Raw genomic sequence first — 25,780 nt, 5'->3', positions numbered from 1 at the left:
TCCCGTTCACTTTCAAGGTTGGACCTCAACTGCCCAAGACCTCCCCAAAAAACGAAAAACTCCCGACAGACCGACAGACAGAGAGACAGCCGTAAAACCAACTCCAACAACCGAACCACTCACAACGACAATTACATTCACTCTCTCTCTCTCTCTCTCTCTCTCTCTCTCTCTCTCTCTCTCTCTCTCTCTCTCTCTCACAAAACGTTGGGAAATGCTAAATAAAAACAAATTTCTTCATCCCTCTATATTTCTCCCCCTTTTAGCATTTCCCAACCAACACCTTTCACACCCTTTCAAATCGCCTTACGCAACACCCACGGATGCTCACTAGCAGGTCCTCTAGATCGCGTTCGCGAACACGCAATCATTCTCTCAGACTCGCTCTCTCTTCCAGCAACATTCAGATTTACATTTTCTCCTCCATTCTCTCTCAGATTCACGCTATCTTCTTCACTATTACCACTCTCAATTTCATCCACAATCTCATCTATACCCTCTAACTCGTTCCCAAATACCTCCCCAATTCTTCAACTAACCCATCCCATTCGCTCATTGACCTTTCCAATTCTTGCAACGATTCATTCATGCTTTCAATCACTCGTCTATCACTGCAACGCTCTCTTACTCTTACACTTTCGCTCACCTCCAACCGTTCACTAACCCTACACGTTCAGTCAACTCAGTTATATCAAACCCGCATATGCTATACGTTCTATCCATACCATCCCATTCATCCGTATTACACGCTTTATCACTCATTTTCACTTTGGCACTCACACCCCTATCACACAACTTACGATCATTCCGTTCACTTACGTTCTTCCCTTTCTTACGTTTTCTGCCATACTCTATCAAAACAAATTGCTTCATGCACTCGTCAGTCTTTCCAGCAAAGCCCCCCTCATGCAACAACCCCTCACGTACATGCATCACACGCACCGCTTGCATCCTGGAGGATCCACCCATTTGAACCCCCTTCACACTCAGTTTCCCGAATTCGCTGTCACAGTTACCCTCTTTCGTCTACATACACTTGATACATGCCCTTCCATTCCACATTCGTCACACTTCGCTCTCGGTTCTGAACACATTCTCGCATAATGCCCATTCTTACCACAGTTACCACATATTACATTCACTCGGGTACCCCTACAACCATTAGCAACATGACCCATCTGTCCGCACCGTAGCATTTAACCCCTATCTTTCGTACACTCCTTACCAAATGTCCCGGTTGCCCACACCAAACACGCTCCTAAAGCCCACCTACACTCATTCTTTGTATGTCCTTCCTTTCCACATCTAAAACACTTCGCTCGACTTCCACTCATCGACCTTCCCTTTGTACACTACTATCCCTAACCCGTCCAACCCGTTGTTCCCTTACAAACCCATCATTCATCCTCACTGGCACCTCTACATTACTTGCTCTTACACTCCTATCTATTACACTATCGGCCATTCTCATTGGGCCCCTCAACACTGCATCCCTAAAGCTTCCGAACTCTGGTACTCTCTCATCTACCCCAGCCCTTACACTTACACTTCTGCTCTCTTTATAACCCTGTCAAGCTCATAATCTTCTACAATTTCCAAAATTTCTCCCCAAGTCAACCTTTCATTCGTCCATCTTTTCTTCTCCTTCCGCTTCAAGTTCACAAATTCTCTAACTCCATCTGGCACTGTCCCTAACAACTTCCGTACTAACTCCTTACATTCATCTATCCCATCATCCCCAAACTTCTTCCTTGCCAACGTCTCCAGCCGACAAGCATACAGTGACAAGGTTTCCCAGCTTTCATTCTTGCCTCATCAAATTCATTCTTTCTCTTATACTTAACACTCGCTTTCATACGCCTCGCTTGCTCAACTAATCTAGCTTTCACCTTGTCATACTCAACATCTCCCACACTCATAATAACCCTATACATGTCAAGTAAAACCCAGTCAAATACTCTCCTAATTCTCGTGCCCATACTCTCTTACTTTCCCCATACTTATCCTGACAAAACCTTTCATACTCCCTAAAGAAATCATGCACATCCCTACTTCCATACTCATTATACTTTTCACACCGGGTACCTCCCTCACATACATAGCCTTTCTCACTTCTTTCTCACTTTCACTCTCACTTTCGCTACTTTCACTCTGTCCTTTCATACCCTCTTCCGAACACAAAGAGTCCACTTCTGCACTTACATTCATCTTACTCATTACACTCTTCTTCCCCCTCTTTTTATCCACTTTTATCCACTCACCTCCATCCACCTCACTATCACTACTGCCTTCACCCTCTCCCTTCTTTCCTGCCTTTCCCACTTCCTTTCCCTTCTTACCAGTTTCCTTTCCCTTTCCCTTCTTCCCTTTTTCTTCCCCTGACTTATCCTTACTTTCCCTCTGTTCCTTCCCTTGCTTTTCATTCCCTTTTCCTTACCCTGCCTCTCATTCCCTCGTTTCTTACTTCCTATTCCCATATCACTTTCATCACTCACGCTTCCATTCACTTCTTCCTCCTTTTCTTTCTCTCTTGCCCCTTCACACGTTCCAGAGAACCTGCCTCCAACAGCCCCTTCTCCAAAAACACCCTTGAACATACCTTTCACCATTTCTTCCACACCTTTCATCATTCCTCCAACTTTTTATCCATCCTCTCTTCCATTCTCTCTTCTGACTCTTTCATCTCCCCTTTCATTTCTTCTTTTGCACTTCTTAGTATTCCCTCCACCTCCTCCAACTGACTCCTCAATCTCTCATTCTCACCCCTCAACCACGTATTCTCCTCTCTCAACCTTACCAGTTCCTCTTCCATCCTTCTCTTCAGTCACACTACCAGCCACCAACCTCAATTGCAGCTGCAATACCAGCTGCCCCACGTTGGGCGCCAAATATTATGTGGCGAATTCTAACCTCAAACAAAACAACACTCACCCTGATCTTCGGTTGCTGGAGATGGGTAAAGGTCCACGGTCGCCAATCACAGCACACAGAAACCACAAAACAAAATTTCAACCAAACCCTCCACCAACAACGAACAAAAAAAGAGACACATGCACCATCAATATCGGTACCGAAAAAAAAAAAAAGCCAGACGAATTCCCGTTCACTTTCAAGGTTGGACCTCAACTGCCCAAGACCTCCCAAAAACGAAAAACTCCCGACAGACCGACAGACAGAGAGACAGCCGTAAAAACCAACAACCAACAACTCAACCACTCATTACAACGACAATCTCTCTCTCTCTCTCTCTCTCTCTCACACACAAAACGTTGGGAAATGCTAAATAAAAACAAATTTCTTCATCCCTCTATACTATCTAATATTTTAGGCACAGAAGAGGAGGAAAGAGTGCTATGCCCCGGTGAGAGCCCTTAGGTACTACCTGCACCAAACTGAGAAAATTAGAGGGCAGTTTTCTAATTTGTGGTGCTCAGTCAAAAATCCCTCTAGACATTTATCTAAGAACACTATTTCCTTCTTTTTGAGAGATCTTATTATTGAATCTCATTCCCAAGTGGAGGAAAATGACTGGAAAGTCATGAAAGTTCAAGCTCATGATGTAAGGGCAGTCGCTACATCAGTAGCTTTCAAGCACAATCTTTCGGTGTTTGCAATGCACTATCTGTGGGACGTGGAATCTGTTTATGAAAACTGCAGTACCCTAGGACTGATGTCCGTGGCTGGTGTAGTGATGAGTGAGGAAGTGTAGGAAGTATCCCTTCCTATGTATTTAGCTCTTCGCCTTGTTCGTGGTGTCGAGTTCTGCGGAAGCCTAAAGGGCACAAGAGTGGAGTGCCCACCAGTTTTTTAGTGTTGGGTAGTGGTCATGTTAATTTTTATGGTGTAGGTAATTTTGTTGCTGGTTTTTTATTGTTTTTTGGTACTGCACCCTGGCAGGGGCAATTGTATGAGCTTTGTTGGCCTTCGGTATTGACCTTCGTCACTAAGTTCCTGCTGTATATTCTGTCCAACTTCGAAGTACTCCTTCACTGCAGAATATCCCACTTCCATAGAGACAACTCTGGCCATATTGCCACGTCTCTACAGGTTGAGCTGAGTGCCTATTTTAGCCTGTTTTAGGTCATTAGCTTTTCATATGTAGATCATTATTTTACCATCCATGATTCCCATCCACCTGTCGATGTGGAATCAGCTAAGTAATTACAGGGTAAGTTACTTATATAAAAATGACATTTTTATGATAAAATAAAGTTTTATATATCCTTACCCAGTAATTACGGATGGACCCCGCCCTCCTCCCCACAGATGGACTTTTTTTGCATAAACAAATTGATATCTATTGGCTCAGTTGTTCCTCTATCTTACCCTGAAAGTGGGTGGGGTCTACCCAAAACAAAAGAATCACTACTGCGAATTTCAAAATTTATGCTGCCATTCAAGTAGAAATTCTTAGCTAAGTAATTGCTGGGTAAGTACAGTACAGTATATATAAAACTTTATTTTATCATAAAAATATAATTTCTCTTTTCAATTATTCATGGTTTTTCATATAAAAGGAGTGAAAATATTTACTAGGCTGTATGGGTGAGTGAAGGTTTCTTGTCACACTTTTTTTTTTTTAAAATAACTTTTTCTTTTTGCTGTCAGTGACCATAATTGTTTTGATGCCAGTCCATATAAATCTGTCAATCAATCAGTCAGTTTTCTTAGCAAAAGGTAATGGGTATCATTGCAGTAGAGAACAAATTGTAAGTTTCCCAATGACTGGTAACCAGTGGCAGTGATGAGCAGAGTCTAATGAAAAATAGCTCTTCCTCACTGAATCTTGAATCTGACTGCTACTTCCAGGCTTCTGCTGATACATCTCAGGGAAGTTGGAGAGTTGAATGTGCTCTGGTTGATATCATTTAAAGGACTAGAGCTTCAGTAGTTGTGGTCAGATGAGTCTACTGTCAGTTTCTTGAAGCTGGCAGCCTTTCAGATGCAGTTATTATGCCATTCACTGAAGTCCTGTCATTTGAGCTTGAGGAACTGCTGCTGGTATTCTTACATATAGAGTATTCATTACAATCACTGCACTTGCTGTGATAACTGGGTTCATGGTCCCAGTCACTCTCAACCACTGAAGTAGTCAGTTGGAAGAGGGTGTCCAGGAATATTATTGATCATGGCCACAGTGTCTGTTGGCATAATGGCAATACAGGAAGATGACACTGATAACTGATCAGTACCAGCTGAACATAGACATTAACTTTGATCACTAGTGATAAAAGGCTATAATTAAATATTAACAAGGGAAAAAGAAAATTCTACAGTAATGAGTGTTGGATAGTTTCTTCAGTAATGGGTGTTGGATAGTGATCCTTCTCTGTAGTAAACACGTCAGGCTTGTGAGAAATGAGATAGTGGAGTGGGGGATACCTGAGGTTCCAGTTGACACATGTTGAAGACACCTTACTACTTCTGTTTGTTCGACAAGACTCTTGAACGGGAGGAACACTCCAGCACATGTATGTGATTGATGGGGTTGTGGTGAAAGAAAGGTTTATGAGAAAAAAATGTTTATTTTATGCATTTACTAATCCATGTTAATATTTGTCATTCCATATTAAAACTGAAATCTCTAAAATATAGTATAGTATGTTATGAAAACTCAGTTATGATAATTAGCCTATTTTGTGTAAAACTGACTGTTATTGATTTGAAGAGCTGAAAGAAGAATGGTTCTTTTGCACATACCCAACCCAGAGTCCACTGACTGCCTGCAACATTTTTCATTCTTTTGCATGGTTTTAGTTGCATTGGACATATGCAGTGCATCCCAAGGCAAACCATTTTCTTCCCAGTTTTTTGCTTTTTAATCTGTTTCTTCAATGTAAAGTTTTTCACATTTACATATTCTGAAGAGTTCATATGTGCATTCTTTTTTGCCCTCCCCTTTTAATAAGGTGAAGGGCTTGATGATTTTTTCACATCATTTTGCTTTGGTCAATTTCATCTCATCACATTGACAGAATGTGCCAGTGAGTACAGTATTTGCTACTCATAAGCATCAATTTAATTAATTATGTATCCTGGCCTGGCTAATATTGAGTAATTTTACCTCTTGCTTAGCCCTTATCAGAGATTTCCATTGCTCCACTTTGCAGTAATGTGTCTAGTATTTCCAGTGTTTGTGCATTTTTAGCTTAGTAGTCTTTGCACATTTATTGATGATACCACACTATTGGATATACTGTAGTTTGGTATTATCAGTCAATGTGCAGAGAACTTTAGGCTAAAAATGCAAAAAACTAGAAATACTAGACATATTACTGAAAACTGAATGGGTTTTCAGTGGCTAGTCTTTTTAACAATAAAGGTTGCCCTTTGCTCAATTGTGCCATAGTTATTATTCCCACACTTACTAAACAGTAAGCTTGAGCTTTTAGGGAATAAAGTGTTCTTTTACAGTACATATTTGTAGTGAATTTTTCCTCTTGCATATTACTGTGATTTTTGTTTTGATTCCATTCATGGTAATGATTGCCTTGTGCTCATAGCAGTGATTGCCTTGTGTGCCACTCCATTTTTTTTAGTTACTGCTGTTTTCATGTTTGTTTTTTATTTGGAGAAGATTGATATTGTTTTAGTTTTGTTTATGACAATGGTGCCTTATGCTGTTTCTGCTTTTACGTTTTTTGCTGTTTTAATGTTTTAATTTTTTAAGATACTGAATTACAGTAATGTGTTTTATTATGTTATTGTTGGTTTTCTTCTCTTGTAGTAGCCATTTGGGGAAGATTGATCTTGTTTTAGTTCTGTTTATGACAGTGGGGCCTTATGCTGTTTCTGTTTTTATATTATTTTGCTGTTTTAATGATTTAATTTTTTGAGATATTGAATTAATGTTTTTTATTATATTATTGTTGGTTTTCTCCTCTTGTACTAGCCATTTGGGGAAGATTGATATTGTTTTAGTTCTGTTTATGATAATGGTACTGTTTCTGTTTTAATGGTGTAATTTTTTGGAATAAGAATTAAGTTTTTGCATTATCATTTATCTCCTTGCCATCTTTTGCTAACCTTTGGGGAAGAATGTTATTCTTGTTAAAAATTCTAAAGTATATGAAAAGCCTGGATTTTTATAAGACAGTCCCTTGATTTGTTAATACATTACTGACTTTTCTTTTTGTTCTGTTCACATTGATGGTTGCTGGCACTACTTCTCTGTCTGTATATTCAGTTCTTCTGTGATTTTTATTGTTAATGTTGCACTTCCCCACCCCTCTGCTTTTTATGCCATTTGGGAAAGAATAGCACCTTAAAAACATCCTGGCACTTTCCTTTCACATGCAGAGTTTATTTTAGCCTACCCTCAGTGCTGCCTTTACTGTGTAAGGATTCTGGCTCCCCTCACTGTAGGTGATGAGTGTAACACATTACTTTGCAGTTTTTGTTTCTGGTCTCTTCCTTTTTGATAGCACAGTACTTTGTGCCGTCCATGGGTTCTGCCCCTCTTCTATTCAATAAAAGTGAGTCTTCTATCTGGTACTCTGGCCATGTCAAGTTTTTTGCAAGAGCTTGTTTCATTGTTCCTCCAGCTTTATCCATTGTTACATTGTTAGTTACAGTGACTTCCCCTTCTTTGTTATTGTCCTTTTGACCCCGTGTCTATCTTCATCAGGTTGTTCTCTTTGATGAGCTCTGCTTCTTGACTAAACGTGCTCTTGCTTGCCTCTTGTTTGTTGCCCCCAGCGTCCTCAGTTGCCGTAGTGTCAAGTACTTCAGATTATCAGTGGCCCTTGGGTTTTTTTCTACCTCTGTCTTGGTTGTACACCAAATTATTTCTAACATCTATTGGTTTTGACATTTCTGATGTTTCAGCATTCTCATGTTACCTCCATAATTCCATTTTTCTGGTGTCCTGGCGTTTGCACTTTCAGTTACCATATGTCTTTGTTTTCAGGGTCTCTCCTTCCTTGTCCTGATTCACGGCTCTTCATTGGATTGCTGTTCTGTGGTGGAGTGTCCTTGCCCAAGAGTTCTGGTAGTCATGTTGGGGTGGCTCCTTAGTCTACTGTTGTCTCATGGCTGAGCCACCCAGTCCCTAGCTTTGTTGTGTCTAGTGCTTCACGAGAAGGAAATGTATCCTTGAGGTGTGCTCGTGTGCTAATAATCTTTTGGGTTCTTCTCCCTGCATGTGTCCATGAGTAATGTTACTTTCCTGTTTATGCAGTTCCTTCTGCATCCTAAGTGATTCCTTTCCTACTTTTTGATGTCCACTGCTTGACATCATCTTGGCTCCTTGTATGAGGTCTTTTCTTGTTCACCTTGTTGGCTTGGTGTCCTTAGTACCTGCTTAGCTTCTTCAGGAAGACTGATCCTAATTCTACCAATCTCTTTCTTAATTATTCAGTCACCCCCGGTATTCATGGGGGATGCATACCACTACCTCCCGTGAATAGCTAAAATCCACAAATACTTAAAACCCTGCTAAAAACACTTATAACTGCCCATTTTGATAGCTCAAAACACCAAAAAAAAAAACACTAAAAATGCCTATACCTGAGTATTTTAATAGTTTCATCACAAAATATGAAAATACAGTAATTTGTGAATATTTCTCTATGAAAAATACAACAAATAGGTGAATTTTCCGTGCATAATGTGTCTATATGTTCCATAGGGAAATCCTCAAATAGGTCAGTTTGTGAATCTGGAACCATGAATAGGCAGGGGTTGACTGTACTGGGGTTTTGCTATATTAGACTGACCCAACTACAGGTGCACCAATTCAAACATATGCACCACAGTGTGACTAAGGTTCTCATTAACCAAATATGCCCAGAGGTCTGCCAAGTTCCACATCATGGTTGAGGATGCATAGGCTGGCTCTTTTTTCATATATCTGTAAGGCTGGCTCATTTCTTTTCCCCTTAGCTAGGCTATGTGGCTTGGATGGTTGCTGTCCTCCAGTCCAGGGATGGCCTAGGTACTTTTGATCCTTTCCTCTTTGGGTGTGCAGATAGATGTGGGGGTCCCAGGTGTCTCAGAGGCTCAGGTGATTTTTATTGCTACACTCATTTGTGACTATTATGGCAGTGATTCCTGACACTCATTTGCTAGCCATTCATGATTAGTATTTCTTATTACTTAGAAGTCTTCCAGAACAACTTCTTCCATTGTTTTTATGACCCTCTATGGTTGATGCATCATCTCAAGTCTCAATTATTAGTGTGCCCTTATGGAGGCTAGCCCTCTTTGTTCATGGCAGCATCTGTTGCATGCATGGTGGCAGACCCTCACCTTCTTACATATTCCCGCTAGGATTTATGGTTGGTATGATGTACAGGGTTTTGGTCTTTGGTTCCAGTAATACCGACTTCATATCTCCTGACATAAGGGGTTCTGGTTTGCTCTCTAATTTTTTTTTTTTTTTTTTTTTTTATTGGGGTTGGCCCTACTCTCTCTTCAGACTTCTTCTACAGGAACATGCTCCAAATAGCAACCAAACTTTTCATGCTTGTTTACTCTTTGACTCTTGCAGTTTCCAAAGGTCTCTATGAGTCTTCGATTCTCATCTTAATAGTGGCCCTCTTTGCCTCACCTGTTGCTTTTTTGGGCTACTAACGGATGCTATTTTCCTCAAGGCTATGTACTTGTATACCATCGCTGTTTGTAAGCACTTCATTGGGCTTTATGCAGCTTCATACCAAGGCACTTATCCCAGGTTTTGGCATTCGTGGGTGACCATAGTTGTACTTGGAGTTTGTAGCTGATTGGGGGTTCTCAAGTTGTGTCCCCAATACTTTGTAGCTGATTGGTAATTCTGAAGTTGTGTCCCCAGCACTTTGTAGTTGAGTGGGAGTTCTCAATTTGTGTCCCTAGCACTTTGTCTTTCCAGCTGTCTCACTTTTATCTGTCTTTTTTCTAGAGTTACTAGAATTGAACTCTGAAGGTTTTTCTTCTTTTTGGTTTCAGGATTTCCCGGTTGGCTATAGTTTTATTTTTCTCAGGAGGCCCCCAACCAGCTCAGGAGAAACACCCTCAAGATTCACTCACTCCTCTCCTCTTATCTGCTACTTAATCTCATCAGGAGATGTATTTTTCTTGAAGTACCTGCCTCTAGCTTTGGGTGTTTGGTACCTGTACTATCTGAGGATATACAGTATCTCTAATTACATTGATTACTTGAGGAAGCTTCCTTGGGTATCACCCGTCTTCTTTCTCTTCAGAGGCATTTTTGTTTCATCCTCATCCTGAATTGCAATTCACGGTACAGGTGGTTATCGGTGTTGATAACTGGGGATTGGTGCCGATAACCAGAGATTGGTGCATGTCAGCGCTGAAAATCCAGTCACCGCCATCGCTAGACAAGCGCAGTAAAACTGGATCTCCAATAACCGAGGCTTCTGATAACCAGGGACTGCCTGTAATTTGTTTTATTGGTTTCTGTACAACAAATTATGTATATAAAACAAAAGATTTTTTGCTAATCCATTAATCATAATATTCTGTGCCCTCCTCCCATCCCCTCATTCTTCCAGTTGGAGGTTGGCAGAGAAGAATGAGAATTGAAGGTGGATGGTGGACTGTAGGCAGGGCATGTTGGGTGGAACTTTGAACTTCAAGTCAGTGTAGATGGCTCCATGTAATATGCTGTAAGACTCATTAGTGGGTTTATATTAAACTTTTTTTTATATTAGTTTTTTAAAATAAGAAAACTAGAGAGTATTTTTTTATTTTTCATATGGTATTATTTTGAAAATTTCTGATATTTGTGCAGTCTTTTGATTTGCATAAATTATTTAGAAATAGCTACTGATTGGTGATGTATTCAATATTATTTAAAAAGTATTAACTTTTGCTCAGATGTAATTTGAATATTTCTTAATCTCTAATCTCTCTAAGGTGATACAAACTATGGTTCAAGTCCCATCGCTGTCTAAGGTACTAGTTGTATGGAACAACCAAAAGAAGGCTCCTCCTCAGGGTATGTATTTTATAAGGTTTAGTAACTGAATATAATTCATGTTCTTGTACTCTATTAGATAATGAGGGTTATGGTGATTTAGCTTTTGGTAAAATATTTGCATCCTAAAGTAAAACGGTAAGTAAAGTTGTACTTAACTTTCTGAGTTTCTCTGCCATTCAAAAATTTAATACAATGTGTAATTGCCTTGTGATTTCTAAGCTTTCAAATTTTACAGACACACTATTTAATTTTTTAAATTTTTGTATAGTTTAACTGTTCACAGAGTAGTTAAGTAGAATTTAAAAGAGGCAGAAAGGTTTATCTATACTGTACAATAATTTTGAACTGTATTGTTGAATTTGAAAATGTTCAGAAAGCTGTTTTCAGTTTTACTGTAGGGCAGTGTACAGGACGCTTTCTCTTATTCCAATATAAGGTAGAGAAAAAGGGGATGAAGGAAGTATGTTTGGTCTACAGCTGATAGCAGATGATTGGATTGTAGCACATTTGGTTAATGAGAACCTTAGTCATACTGTGGTGCATATGTTTGCACCTGCAGTTGAGTCAGTCTGATATGGCAAAACCCCAAAGCAACTAAGGTACAGAAGTGACATAGCACATTAAACGAATCTGACAACCCTTCTGGACCCAATAGGAAAGAAACAGGGGTAGTGCCATTGACCATGCCATCTGTTTGAGGAAGCTCAAGTTCCAACTTAACTGCTTCTGGCCCTGAGCTCATGAACTCAGGACTCACCAGATGGGCTTCCCATCCAAAGCCGTGATAGGATTAGGACATTGAAGGAACTCTAGGCAGCAGGCTTTGGTGATTAGTCATCAACAAAGGTCACAAAGAGAGGCTGCATTTCTAGGATCCCAATGGTCAGAAGAATGAAGGTGCTGCTCAAGCAGAAGCTCTTTGAAGCTGTAAGGGCTCAAAGTTCTAGAACTATCCCCATAAGTCCAAGAGAGTGATATACACTTGCCGTGGACCAGCCTAAAGGCAAGGATGATAAAGGGCTCATCTGTTAGCCTGATACAGACCCAAACCTCTGCAGGCAGAGAAAGTGCTCCATCCAAAGCATATTCAGGAAAATTGATGGGAAGGATGATGAGGATCCAACTTAGTCTAAACTACAGGCCCAGGAATTGTCACAGAACTAGTAGAACTTGTAGGCAACACTGCAAAGTAGCTGTGAAGAAATCAATACAGTCATACCCCAAACTTACGCGAGGTTAGGTTTCAGAACCCTTCGCGCAAGGTGAATTTTCGCGTAAGTTTGGCACAGTCTCTAAAAATGCTTCTAAAGTTTAACACTAATATGACCTAATCATGCTCCCAAATGATTAAGCTAACTTTTAAATGAAATTAAAGTTACTGTAATTTCATTTAAAAGTTATTACCCTTAAAAAAGAAATAAATGGTTGACATAAAAATAGAGAGTTAGAAGAGAATTTCTCTCCCTCTCCCCTTCCGACCGATCTATTTTTAGAAGTCCTCACAACCTCTTTTTAATAACCTCTTTTTCTATTTTTCTTTCTCTTTGTTCTGAATGCTTTTTCATGAACAAACAATGTTTTTTATTTGGACTAATATAACTCTTTAGTTATTATGTCTCTGTGTTTTAGAACATATTTGCCACACTAGCGCATTTACAGTTCATAGACAGTACAGGTCAAATTAGATCAATTTAAACTCTACTGTACAGGTAAAGGCATACAGAGAAATAATAAGTTGTAAAAATGTGTGAGCGCCAACTACAAATGAGAGAGAGAGAGGGAGAGAGTGAGTTGTACTTGCTCAAAATATTAAGTTAAATTATTTATGAATTATTACGGAGACAGAGAGAATAACATAAGAGAGAGAGAGAGAATTTATGCTTACGTTAGATATAAAAAGATGGAAATTTATGAATGAAAAAGAAAGAAGAGAGAGAGAGAGAGAGAGAGAGATAGAGTACCAGAAATCCTTTGACACATTGTGGGCAACAATTGATGCATTTGACAGCTTTGCCCTCGCCCCTTTCTTCAGAGGTTTCTCAAAAGGTTGGGAAATTATTTGTTTGTTTAAAATATCACATAATTTACTATAGAAATGTATAAATTTTGTAATTACAGTTATATTATTATTATTATTATTATTATTATTTCTGGGCTCGACCTGTGTCACCCGGTGAAATTATCCATTAGCACTAATTTCTAGGTATAAGCATTGCTAAGTATACCAGAGAAAAAGCTAATCACAATGCCAGGGTTTACGACCCCTGGATCGAGCGCCATTAGATGGTGTTGGTATACACAAGGGTGAGTGGTTGCCACTACCACAGGCCTCCATCCTATAGAACTCTCCAATCTCAAAACCCCGAAAAGTGAAGGGCCGCTGCAAACCTCATCCACCCCATCCAGACAACCACCACCCTGGCTGTCATCTTGTAAACATTCCAATTTAGCACGCTTCCCATACACACTGCGTTTTTTCTTTGGTGCTGTGTTTTTTGGATTTTTGTGAATTCGACATGTCTACCCACCCAGAATTCCCATCATCTAAGTTGAGTACCATTTCCTTTTGGTTTTTTATTACAGAGGCATATTATTTGACTGTTCGTATATTGTTTATCAGGTTAAATAATGCTACGCAGCCGGGCATGGGCTGTGTCTGCCTCTGCCATGCTTGACCCTCAGTCTTCGCATGTTATTAGCAGGAAGTTCTGCTAGTTTTTATCCATGCTCCATTCCTTTGGAGCCTTATTTGTAGAAATTACCATTTCGCTGATAGGAGGCTAGGGAGCCTGTATCTGACTGATCTAGGCTAGGGATGGAGGTATTCCCCTCCCCCTTTTTTTGATCATAAATTTCTCCCTTTTCCACTGGTTTCCTTCCTCCACCAGTGAATTGGTACCTTCTAGATGGTGGTATTGTTATGCTCATGATCATAACTGATGTGTACGAGGATGGATAACATGTCTATTCTTGGATTAGTTTATATATGATTCGGCGTCAGAGGCGGCCATCTTGGGTATCCCTGCTTCCCGTATATCGGTTGTTGTTTGGCCCTCTCTGCCGCTGAGTCAATTTTGTATTCATCAGTATATATCTTTATGTATATATATATAATTTTAAAACTTTTCATCGAATGGTCCCCTTTTTTATGTTAGTACTCTTGATGTCAGGTAGTTTATTCGATTAGGTTTAGCCTAGCCTACTCGGTTTCGGAGAGTTAGGCTGGACAGGATAGGCGCCTTTCATGATGCTCATGCTACCTAGCTCACCTGACCAGGCCATTTTGAGGTTTTGGAGGGAGTTGTTAGGTTTGTGAGGCAGTTCCTCGTTCTCTCTTGGCCCACCTGACCAGGCCGTTAGGTTTTGGATGGTGAGGTTAGGCTAGTGAAGGAGTTACTCTTCCCCCTTAGCCCACCTGACCAGGCCGCGAGGTCTTGGAGGGTGAGGTTAGAATAGTGAAGGGTCTCCTCAATTCATAGTCTTCCACCTGACCAGGCTGTCAGTTTTGGAGGGTGTGGCCAGGTTATGCGAGGTTCCTCTTCCCCCCCCCCCTCACCTGTAGCGCTCATCCTGGCCTTCCTGAACAAGCCAAGATGTTTTGGTTTTGGAGGGTAGGCTGGGATCGAAGATGGCACGGGTTTTTTCGTGTATGTAGCCAAGTCCTTCTTTACCTGATCTGTTAGCTTTTGGCGAGCAACCTAGGCTTCTTCCTAGCAGAGGGAAACCGAGCGCTTGCATTCGGCACCCTGTGGGGAGTTTTCATTCGGCTTCCAGAGGGTGCCACCCACCCGTCTGGTCACCGTTCGCCAGGTTTCTCCACTCTGCTACCTTTCCCTTATCGGGCGGTGTTTCGTTTGCTCGCTTTCCACAGTTATAGCTGGAGCGTCGAACACTGTCCCAGGGATGCAATCATGAGTTCCGCTATGTTCACTCTCCGCCAGGTTAGTTGGGTCTTTCGTTGTTATCGTCCATGTTACCACTCCGGTGGGTATGGTTTTCGGTTAGTTGGCGCTCTCCACTATGTGGTTCCCGCCCTGGGCGATTGAGAGTTGGGGCATATGCGAACACTCCTTTCCGCCACCTTACGCCGTTTCCATAATATGTGACATAATGAGATTTCCGTGGCAAATCACGGCGGAGTACCATAGCGCCAGACTATCTTAGAGTACTTTTGTTTACATGATTAGTAGTTGGCCATTCTGTAGCATAACCTATGTTTATTATCTGTACTGCCGGATTCAATTCCGGTTGGTTTTACCTGATGACACGCATGTTTCATCACCCATAAATCTGTGTATTAGTCTTGTACTGCCGGATTCAATTCCGGCGGGTTTTGCCTGATGACACGCATGTTTCATCACTCATATCTACGTTAAGGTAGCCTATTACCGCCGGACCTACTCCGGCGGGCCTTGCCTTGACGTTACTCTTGTACCGCCATTCCACTTACAGATGGTATGCTGTCAGGAGCCAGGGTGCACAGCGGTTCTCCAACAACCCTGTGGACACGAGGTGTGCAGGTCGCACTCCAGCTGCTCGGTCCACGTTGGGGACCTGATCGTCTGGCACCCAGATGGCTGTGAAGTCTGCTACGCTCTGTACAAGCTAGTGGTGGATGAGTCGGTAAGTTTTAAGAGACCGCTATCCTTTAGTCTCTTTTTGACTTTAATGATTTATATAGACATATACGGGTAATTGGAGAATATTCTCAGTAAATCCCGCCCTTTCTTACAGTCTGACCGGATCATCCGTGACTCTTCGCTGTCGACCCTGAAGGTCTGGGTCGGCGGATTTGGGAGGAACGTTGCGTCTGGCAACCCTTACGTCTTGTCAGAGGAGATCTGCAATCTCCTCTACCCCGGAGCCCGGATCTCTGCTGCAGTGCCGGCGGAATTGGCCGCCCCTATCATCGAGAGGATCCGGGAGGAGACGCAACCCTCCCAAGAAGACAACCTGTGCGGAGAGGTGATGGAAGAGGTGGTAGCTATCAACATCCACCTCGAACCGATGAGCGTGGACGTGGACCACCAGGTAGAAGGTAAGGTGGTAAGTGAGGCAGGGGGAGAGAGTTTTGGTAGTCCCCTTTTTGGTTCCCCTTCTTCTTCTTCTTCTTCTTCCTTTCAAGGGTTTCCTAAACCAGCTATCCTTGAGGACAGATCTAGGTCCGTTGTCCCCAAGGTGAAATCCTTGAAAAAGAAGGACTTACCAAAGTCCTCTAGACCTAAAAGGTCTAATCCTCAGCTCCCTTGGGGTTGTCACTGGCTCTTAATCCAGTGGCGTCCACTAGTAAGGCTACTCCCCCGTCCAAAGGGTCGAGATCCAGCGTATCCAAGGCTAATCCTCCACAGCCTAACTTTGACCCTGAGGCCTTTGCCAAACTTCTGATGTAGAAGTTGGACTCTAGGGTTGAAGCTAGGATTCAAGACCTTCTTCCCAGCTTGCTTCAAGCTTGGAGACCTCTGATCAGTCGGTGCTGTCATTGGCACAAAGGATGCAGGCCCAGGAGAGCTTGCTCTCCGGATTTATCCAATCCGGAGCAGTACAGCACTCTCACGTTGTTCCGGATGCCTCCAGACTGCCCCCCTTTGACAAGGGGAACCCGTGGCTGCTGGCTCTTCACGTCCCCCTGCATAATGATACCCTGACCATCGAGGGCTTGGGCACTCGTTGTCTGGAAGAACTGGAGTTCTTTCCACCCGACCTGGTGCTTCCCTACCCAGGCTATGCCAGGCTAACAGAGGAAGCCTGGATTAGATCAGACAAGGTCTCGAAGGAAACAGTTATCTTTCCTAGGGACCAAGCCCATTCCACCCTGATGCGCGCTCTCACTGACTGGGAGTGCGAGAATACCAAGCTTACTCCCTTTAAAGGGACTTTTACGATGTTTGCGGTAGGTGACTCCATTCCTACCCCCTGCACGACTAAGATAGCAGTGTTGACTAGTCAGGCGGGAATAGAGGGCAAACCGCTGCCTCAACTCCGGGAGACAGATCCCACCTCCCTTCTTTTCCCCGGGGATTCGGAATTCTGGTCGGGAGCTCCGGCTACGTTCACGGTGGGTAAACTCGACCCTGAGTGTGCCTCCATCCTGTTCAGTGAACAGCTTCCCAGGATTCCGGAGGCCCTTCTGAAGCCGGAGTTTGAGGCTAAATGCAGGTTGGGTCGCTCCCTGCATTTCATCACCATTACAGAGGTAACAGCGTTATCTTACGCTGACGAACCTCTGTTCCAGGTCTTGACGAAATCACTGCTAGCGTCATTTCAATCGGACCTGTATGACTTTGTAGTGGCGAGACAAAACTGCAGGAAGCATATCTTCGCAGACGCCACTATCAGACATGAGCCCAATAGACTCATGAAGAGTTCTATCTGGGGACCTAACATTTTCCCTGATGATGAGGTCAACAATGTTCTGGCGGAGGCAACCAGAGCAAATCAAAGTCTTCGCTCCCGCTGGGGTCTCCCTTTTAAAAGGAAATTCACCGAGACCTCCGGACCTCAATCCAGGGAAAAGAAAAGGTTCAGAAAATATAGGAAACCCCAGGCTCAAACTATGCTTCAGGCTGTACCGGTCTCTCAGATCGGACAGCCTTCCACTTCCAAAGCTCAGCCTCAGCAGCAGTTCATACTGATGCAGCCGGCTCAGCAAACCCCTGCTCTGCCAGCCTTCGTAGTGTCCCCAGCCTTCAACGCTTCGTTTGAAAGCCAAGGGGCGTTTCGAGGCTACAACAGGCATGCGAGGGGGAGCAGAGCCAGAGCTGCCTACAGAGGTAGGGCTTCAACTAGGCCTCTCTCCCGTGGAAGAGGAGGCCGAGGAGGCAGAGGAAGTAAGTCCTCTTCCATCCAATGAGTCTCCTCAGGTAGGCGGGAGGTTATATCTCTTCCGGGACCATTGGACCTTCAGTCCGTGGGCCCACAGCATAGTTTCAAAAGGTCTGGGATGGAGCTGGAGCAGAGGGCCTCCTCCACCAGTCAGATTCCATCAACCTCCATCCAAAGACTTACTGGACTTTGTCAAAGACCTTCTTCAAAAGAGGGCAATAAAGTAAGTCAGACACCTGAAATTTCAGGGCCGTCTGTTCAGTGTCCCGAAGAAAGACTCAATCCAGCAAAGAGTAATTCTAGACTTGTCTCGTCTCAACTTATACATTCACTGTGACAAGTTTCGCATGCTTACAATCTCGCAGGTGTGAACCCTACTTCCCCGTGGGGCCGTCACCACCTCTATAGATCTTTCAGACGCATATTATCACGTCCCGATTGCGAGAAACTTCTCTCCTTACCTAGGGTTCAGACTAGGGAAACAAGCATACTCGTTCAGAGTCATGCCATTCGGGCTCAACATAGCACCCAGGATTTTTACCAAACTGGCAGAGACAGTAGTCCAACAGCTACGGGCCCAAGGGATTATGTTAGCTGCATACCTGGACGATTGGATAATTTGGGCATCCAACGCCAAGGAATGTCGAAGAGCAACATTCATAGTGATCAGCTTCCTGGAATCCTTAGGTTTTCAAATAAACAGGAAGAAATCCCGTCTAATTCTCGGAGGCTCAGTTTCAGTGGTTAGAAATCCAGTGGGATCTAAACACACACAAACTGTCACTTCCACCAGCCAAAAGGAGGGAAATAGCCAAAGCTACCAGGCAGTTCCTCAAAAACAAAAGAGCCTCTCGTCGTTGCCCAGGAAAGAGTCCTGGGTTCTCTTCAGTTCATGGCGTCAGTGACAGATTTGCTGCTGAAAGCCAAACTGAAGGATATAAACAGAGTATGGCGGAGACGAGCCAACAGCAGGAACAGAGACAAAATGTCTCTAATTCCGCCGGTGTTGAGGAAGAGGTTTCGACCGTGGTCAACAGTCAAGAGTTTGTCAAGGTCAGTGCCTCTCCAATTTCCCCCTCCATCATTAGTGATCCATACGGATGCTTCCCTGAGCGGGTGGGGAAGATATTCCCAACACAAGAAAGTTCAAGGAACATGGTCAGCTATGTTCCGCCAGTTCCATATCAACATTCTAGAAGCAATGGCAGTTGGACAGTGCAGTAGTTGTACATTGCATAAACAGAGGGGTCTCGGTTGAGCCGGATCAATCAGGTAATGATTGCAATTTTCTCTCTGGCAAGGAAACATCTTTGGCACCTGTCAGCTACCCATCTGGCAGGTGTCCGGAATGTTATTGCAGATTCACTGTCCAGGACAACTCCGCTGGAGTCAGAATGGTCATTGGACAAAGCATCATTCAAGTGGATTTGTCTTCAGGTACCAGGTCTCCAGGTGGACCTGTTTGCCACAGAGAGCAACCACAAGCTCCCGTGTTACGTTGTTCCCAATCTAGACCCTCTAGCTCACTCCACGGATGCGATGTCAATAGACTGGAACAGGTGGCAAAGGATCTATCTGTTTCCACCAATAAACCTATTAATGAAAGTTTTACACAAACTCAGATCATTCAAAGGTCAAGTAGCACTCGTGGCACCCAACTGGCCGAAGAGCAATTGGTTTCCTCTTCTAGAGTTGAAACTCCGGCGCAAACAAATCCCCAGTCCAAGGTTGACACAAATAGTACAAACTCGGACTGTGTCAGCTTCCTCAAGAATTTTGAATGCCCTAGCTTTATGGACTTATGAAGTTTGCAGCTCAGAAAGACGCTAACATTGATCCTATTAATACACTGTTCATAGAATCAGACAAGAGGGAATCTACTCTCAGACAATATGACTCAGCAGTTAAAAAGTTAGCATTATTTCTGAGGGAATCTGAAGCTCAGGAGATGACCACGAACCTTGCAATCTCTTTCTTCAGAGCATTATTTGAGAAAGGACTGGCCTCTAGTACTATTGCTACAGCAAAATCTGCTTTAAGAAAAATATTTTTACATGGCTTCAATATTAACCTTACAGACTCATATTTTTCGTCAATTCCTAAAGCATGCGCTCGTCTTAGAACAACAACCCGTCCCCATACGGTTTCCTGGTTCTTAAATGACGTACTTAGATTAGCATCAGACACTGATAATGAACTGTGTTCATACTCAAGTCTGTTAAGGAAAACGTTATTTCTAATAAGCCTAGCCTCAGGGGCTAGAATTTCTGAACTGTCTGCTCTCTCTAGAGAGCCGAACCATGTTGATTTCCTCCCGTCAGGAGAAGTTCTGTTGTCTCCGGATCTCGAGTTTCTAGCAAAGAATGAGGATCCACAAAATAGATGGTCCCCTTGGAAAGTTATTCCCCTTCCACAGGATCTGTCCTTATGTCCAGTTAACAATTTAAAAGCTTATTTAAATAGAACTTCTAATAGAATGTCTGGCCCTCTTTTTGTTAGGGAAAATGGAGGAACCATTTCCTTAAAGGCCATCAGGCAACAAATACTGTATTTCATAAAGCAAGCAAACCCGGATTCAGTACCTAGGGTACATGATATTCAGGCGGTGGCCACCTCAGCTAATTATTTCCATAATATGAATTTTGATGACCTTAAAAAGTATACGGGCTGGAAATCGCCAACAGTGTTCAAACGCCACCATCTTAAGTCTCTAGAGGCTCTTAAATTCTCCACTGTGGCTGCAGGAAGTATCGTTCCCCCAGCCCTAGACTAGCTTATGTAACCTTAGTTTATCCTTTTGTTTATTCCTCTCTTGCCTGCCTGCCTCGTTTACTCGCCATGCCTTCTAACCTTTAGGTCAGGCCTGCTTCACAGCCTGACTCCTGGCCGTTGTATGCATTTCATGTTGTAATCTTTTTGTTAGCCTTAAGTGTCTTGGTGTAGTTAATTTATGTTTTAGACTGTGTGCCCTATAATGTTAATTATGTTTTATTATAAATGCTTTGGGTTATTAAAACAGTAATTTTCTCATAGTTTTATTTAGCTCCATTAAGGTAATTCTTAGAGGGCTCCACCAAGCTTTTGTATGGCTGATTCTCTGTTATAATTTCACCGGGTGACACAGGTCGAGCCCAGAAAAGGGATTTTGACAAAGGAAAAATCTATTTCCGGGGGAAGACCTGTGTCACCCAGTGACCCATCCCTGTATTTCCTTTTCCCCCCCGAGTGGCATACCAAGCTTGGGGGGTGTTAACTTGGGATGTTTACAAGATGGCGGCCGGGGTGGTGGTTGGCTGGATGCGGTGGATGAGGTTTGCAGCGGCCCCTCACTTTTTGGGGTTTTGAGATTGGAGAGTTCTATAGGACGGAGGCCTGTGGTAGTGGCAACCACTCACCCTTGTGTATACCGACACCATCTAATGGCGCTCGATCCAGGGGTCGTAACCCTGGCATTGTGATTAGCTTTTTCTCTGGTATACTTAGCAATGCTTATACCTAGAAATTAGTGCTAATGGATAATTTCACTGGGTGACACAGGTCTTCCCCCAGAAATAGATTTTTCATTTGTCAAAATCCCTTTATTATTCTTATTATTCTGATTATTATTTAATCTTATTAATCTTATTATTGTTATTCTTATTATTATTATTTAATCTTATTATTTGAAAATTATTTCTTATTATTAGGCAAATCATTTATTTTTATATACAAAACCAATAAACATATACAGTACATGTAACCATAAAAATTCTCTCATCTCTTAATGAGATGTGAGAGAATTTTTAAGAAGAAGAAGACGAAGAAGAAGTGAAGTGTGAGAGAATATTTAAGAAGAAGAAGAAGAAGAAAAAGAAGGAGGAGGAGGAGGAAGAAGAAAAAGAAGGAGGAGGAGGAAGAAGAAGAAAAAGGAGGAGGAAGAGGAGGAAGAAGAAAAAGAAAAAGGAGGAGGAGGAGGAAGAAGAAGAAAAAGGAGGAGGAGGAGGAAGAAGAAGAAGAAAAAGGAGGAGGAGGAGGAGGAGGAGGATGACAAACCAGTGCACGGACAGTACATGCGACAGACAAAAGAATTGGCCAGTGACGAAACATGGCAATGGCTACAGAGGGGAGAACTCAAGAAGGAGGGCTCAAAGAACTAGATATATCCAAAGAACAAAAGATGGAAATAACATCTCACCCATATGCAGGAAGTGCAATATGAAAGACGAGACCATAAACCACAGAGCAAGTGAATGTCTGGTGCTTGCACAGAACTAGTACAAAAAGAGGCATGATTCTGTAGCAAAAGCCCTCCACTGGAGCTTGTGCAAGAAATGCCAGCTAGCTTGCAGTAATAAGTGGTACAAACACCAACCTGAGGGAGTGATAGAAAATGATCAGACAAAGATCCTCTGGGACTATGGTATCAGAACAGATAGGGTGATACGTGCCAATAGACCAGACGTGACGTTGATTGACAAAATCAAGAAGAAAGTATTACTCATTGATGTGGCAATACCATGGGACACCAGAGTAGATGTGAAAGAAAGATAGAAAATTGATAAGTATCAAGACCTGAAAATTGAAATAAGAAAGATATGGGATATGCCAGTGGAAATTGTACCCATAATCATAGGAACACTAGGCATGATCCCAAGGTCACTGAAAAGGAATCTGGAAAAACTTGATGCCGAAGTAGCTCCAGGACTCATGCAAAAAAGTGTGCTACTAGAAACAGTGCAGATAGTGAGAAAAGTGATGGACTCCTAAGGAGGCAGGATGCAGCCCGGAACTCCACACTATAAAAACCACCCAATCGAATAGGATGACTGTGATTGACCAAAAAAAAAAAAAAAAATAATAATAATAATAAAAATAGTAATAATAATAATATAACTGTAATTACAAAATTTATACATTTCTATAGTAAATTATGTGATATTTTAAAGAAACAAATATCACTTCCCGATCTTTTGAGAGACCTTTGAAGAGAGGGGCGAGGCAAAGCTGTCAAATGCGTCAATCGTTGCCCACAACGTGTCAAAAGATTTCTGGTACACTCTCTCTCTCTCTCTCTCTCTCTCTCTCTCTCTCTCTCTCTCTCTCTCTAATCTCTCTCTCTGTTTAATAATACCTCTCTCTCTCTCTCTCTCTCTCTCTCTCTCTCTAAATAATTTCACTCTCTTAAGTAAGGACAACCCTTATCTCTCTCACTTTGTCTCTCTCATCTCTCGAGGATTCTCAAATGTCGCTTGTCTGTGAATTTGCGCAACTCGAATCATGTAAGATTGAGGTATTACTGTACCCATTAAAGGTTTAGGTGGTTAATAATTCAGGACAAAGGGAGAATATTACCAGAACTAGAATGCCAAAGAAGACTCAAACTAAACCCAGGTTATGTGTATAGAATCCCGATGGCATGAAGACTGGTGGCTGTTTCTCAAATGGAAGCTGTAAAGAGCAAAGTCTGAAAAGGTTTAGAACTGTCCTCACAAGAGAGTCCATATGAGCAATGCACACCTACCAAGGACCAGCTAAAAGGTATGGATGATGAAGGGTTCTCCTACCGGCCTGAGGGGTTACCCAAACCTCTGCAGGAAAAGCAAGTGCTGTATCCAAAGCATTTTCATGAAAACTGATGGGAAGGATGATGAAGTATCTAAGTTCTGATTGCAGGCTTTGGATTTGTCACAGAACAAGTGGCATTTGAAGGCAACACTGTAAACTGGCCATGAAGAAACCAGTATCCATTTAATGTCTAGATGAGAAAAAACCATGTACAAAGCACCCAGGATATTACCAGGACTAGAATGTTGAAGTAGACCCAGACTGAACCCAGGTTCTGGCATGGTGACACTGAACCTGCCAAACGTAGCAAAGAAACTTCATGGAGAGTGGCTGAAAGACCTCTGGCAAACTGACTTCTATACAGAGACCACAGGTCCTAAATGGAAAATGTATAGTTGAAGGATTGTTGTGCTGGCCAAAGCTGAAGATCTTGTTCCATCATCTTGCTGTCCCTAGAATAAGGGAGAGCCAACAAGAGAATCTTGGTGCCTCCAACAAAGCATTCTTGGCAGCATCCCTTGCAACATTTATGTAATTTTGCTAAGAAACTGTTGTGTTGTGGGGATGGCCAAATTGGGAATGTAGGCAAAGGGACAAGACTATGAAGAACCTGTTTCGAGAAAAGGGTGACAGCTGAACTGGAGGATCGTCTGAGCCCATGGCTCTGAGCTTACGGACCTTTATTCCATAAAACCCTTGTAGACAGACAGCTACCTGGAGAATGTAGGAGGGATCATAGGCCCCATATGTGACCACTTCTGACAAGAGACCCAGCGAAATACTACTCTTGGCTTTCTTAGAAAAGTGAATCAAGAAAACAAGGTAGTATGGTGCAGCACAGCCACTGTTGAAAGAAAGTACAAAACTTCCAGGGAGACAAGGACTACTGCTATAGCAGCACCAGGTTTTGGTTATTGACTGTGTGACAAAAGCCAGTGAGATCCCCTCATCAGCTCATCTGTGGGGTGACTGGAAACTTCATTATCCATTATCAAGGGAGCTGGATATAAGTATCCGTAGGTGATCCAGAAAAGGTAACTAGTGACTCAAACCCCCAGGCTAACTGCAACTGACCTTACACATTGGAGTGCCTACTGGAATGGACTCAAGTAGTGTGAACAGCAGAAGTGAGAAGGGTGTGAGCAAATGTCTGTGGCACTTCTTGCCCCCCGTTTAGGTGGATCCCCACTGTTACTGCTCCTTTTTAGAGGTAGGGTTTGGAGCTGTTGCAACCTGGATTTGTGCGACTTGTGAGTGTAAGCTAGTCTCCTTTGCAGTGGAAAAGGTTTGAGAATAAGAGAAAGAAATATGAAAAGCATCCACCGACAGTTTTTGTTGGGAGGAAAGACTCCTAATCTGAATTGACCAAGCCTTTTCTGACCCTTCCTTCCTGACCCTGAACCTCTCCCTGCTCTTCCATAGTTACACCACTCTCGTCTGTCAAGGTTTTGTGTGGGAAAGTGAGTGATCCATGCACACACTGGTTAGTGGTAAGTCAGGTGCATATGCTGGGTGTTTGCCAGTTGAGTCCTCTATGTGTGCATGTTTCACCTTGTTTTACCATGTTGACTACTGTCTGTTGTTGCTGCTTCCATTGAGGAGCTCAGTACTGTTGAGACTGCAGTAGCAGCCTTGCCTCCTGTGGATGATACCCACACAGCATCAGCTACAGCGACTGCTTCAAGTGACTACCTTCCCCCTTCTTGGGTTGGTGATGGTGTTACTTTACCTGTCAAGTCTACCATGGGTAGGGTTGACATGGGAATTTTGAAGCATTCTCAGTACCTCAAGTCTGTCTGTCTTCTTGGACAGGAGGGCTAACCATAACTCTTATGACAAATTTCTCCCAAAGCTTGCATGGTAGATTGAGTGCTACCTTCTTGCTCAGCACATGCATGGTCTTCAGATTGTGCTTTTGCAGATGGGGTTCATGTGCAACAAGTTGTCATTATACAGTATCTACTGGTATCACGCCAGTCAGTTCGTGCATGCTTGTGCAGTTCCCCAGGAAATATAATTAAACCCTTTTTTATATGAGGGTGCAGTTGGGTGCCTCTTTTATGTAACAAATCTAATAAAAAAACTTATGAATCTCAGAGTTAAATATGTATAAACAATATACAAAAATAATTTACTAAATAAAAAATACCATATTTTTAAAGCTAATTGTATTTTTCCTAGATACACAAATCATAGCCTTTCATGTATGGAGTACCTTCCTGTGCATGCACTGAACAGGCCTGTGCACTAACTAATAAGGATGATGCCCATGGAAGTGGGAGGATAGGATATGCCCCTTCACACCAACTTTCCCCATTGTCCTTTTGGCTGTGAGTTGCATCGCTCATGTGCACCCCTTTTCATGTGCCATTTTTTGTGCATTAAACTGTCTTTTGTGCTTCAATTCATCTGTCAGTGTTTCCTACACTTGTTTTTAGTAGAGTGGAGCTTTTGTTGTATTGAATGTGATTCATGAGGTTTTTGTGTTTGTGTTTT

General features: G+C 42.5%; 1 protein-coding gene across 2 annotated transcripts in view; it reads left to right on the top strand.

Moving 5' to 3' along the window:
* Positions 1-25,780, top strand: part of sotv (exostosin glycosyltransferase sotv) — a 546,319-nt gene that overhangs the window by 410,639 nt on the left and 109,900 nt on the right. For both annotated transcript variants that reach the window (XM_067110140.1, XM_067110141.1), the window contains one exon: positions 10,855-10,936. In XM_067110140.1, coding sequence (XP_066966241.1) covers positions 10,855-10,936 — 82 coding nt within the window. The remainder of the gene's footprint in view (positions 1-10,854; positions 10,937-25,780) is intronic.

The sequence above is a fragment of the Macrobrachium rosenbergii genome, chromosome 10 (assembly GCF_040412425.1).
Source record: "Macrobrachium rosenbergii isolate ZJJX-2024 chromosome 10, ASM4041242v1, whole genome shotgun sequence".
Lineage (NCBI taxonomy): Eukaryota > Metazoa > Arthropoda > Malacostraca > Decapoda > Palaemonidae > Macrobrachium > Macrobrachium rosenbergii.
Note: the sequence above shows the minus strand (reverse complement) of the source record. Positions and strands in the feature narration are given on the sequence as shown.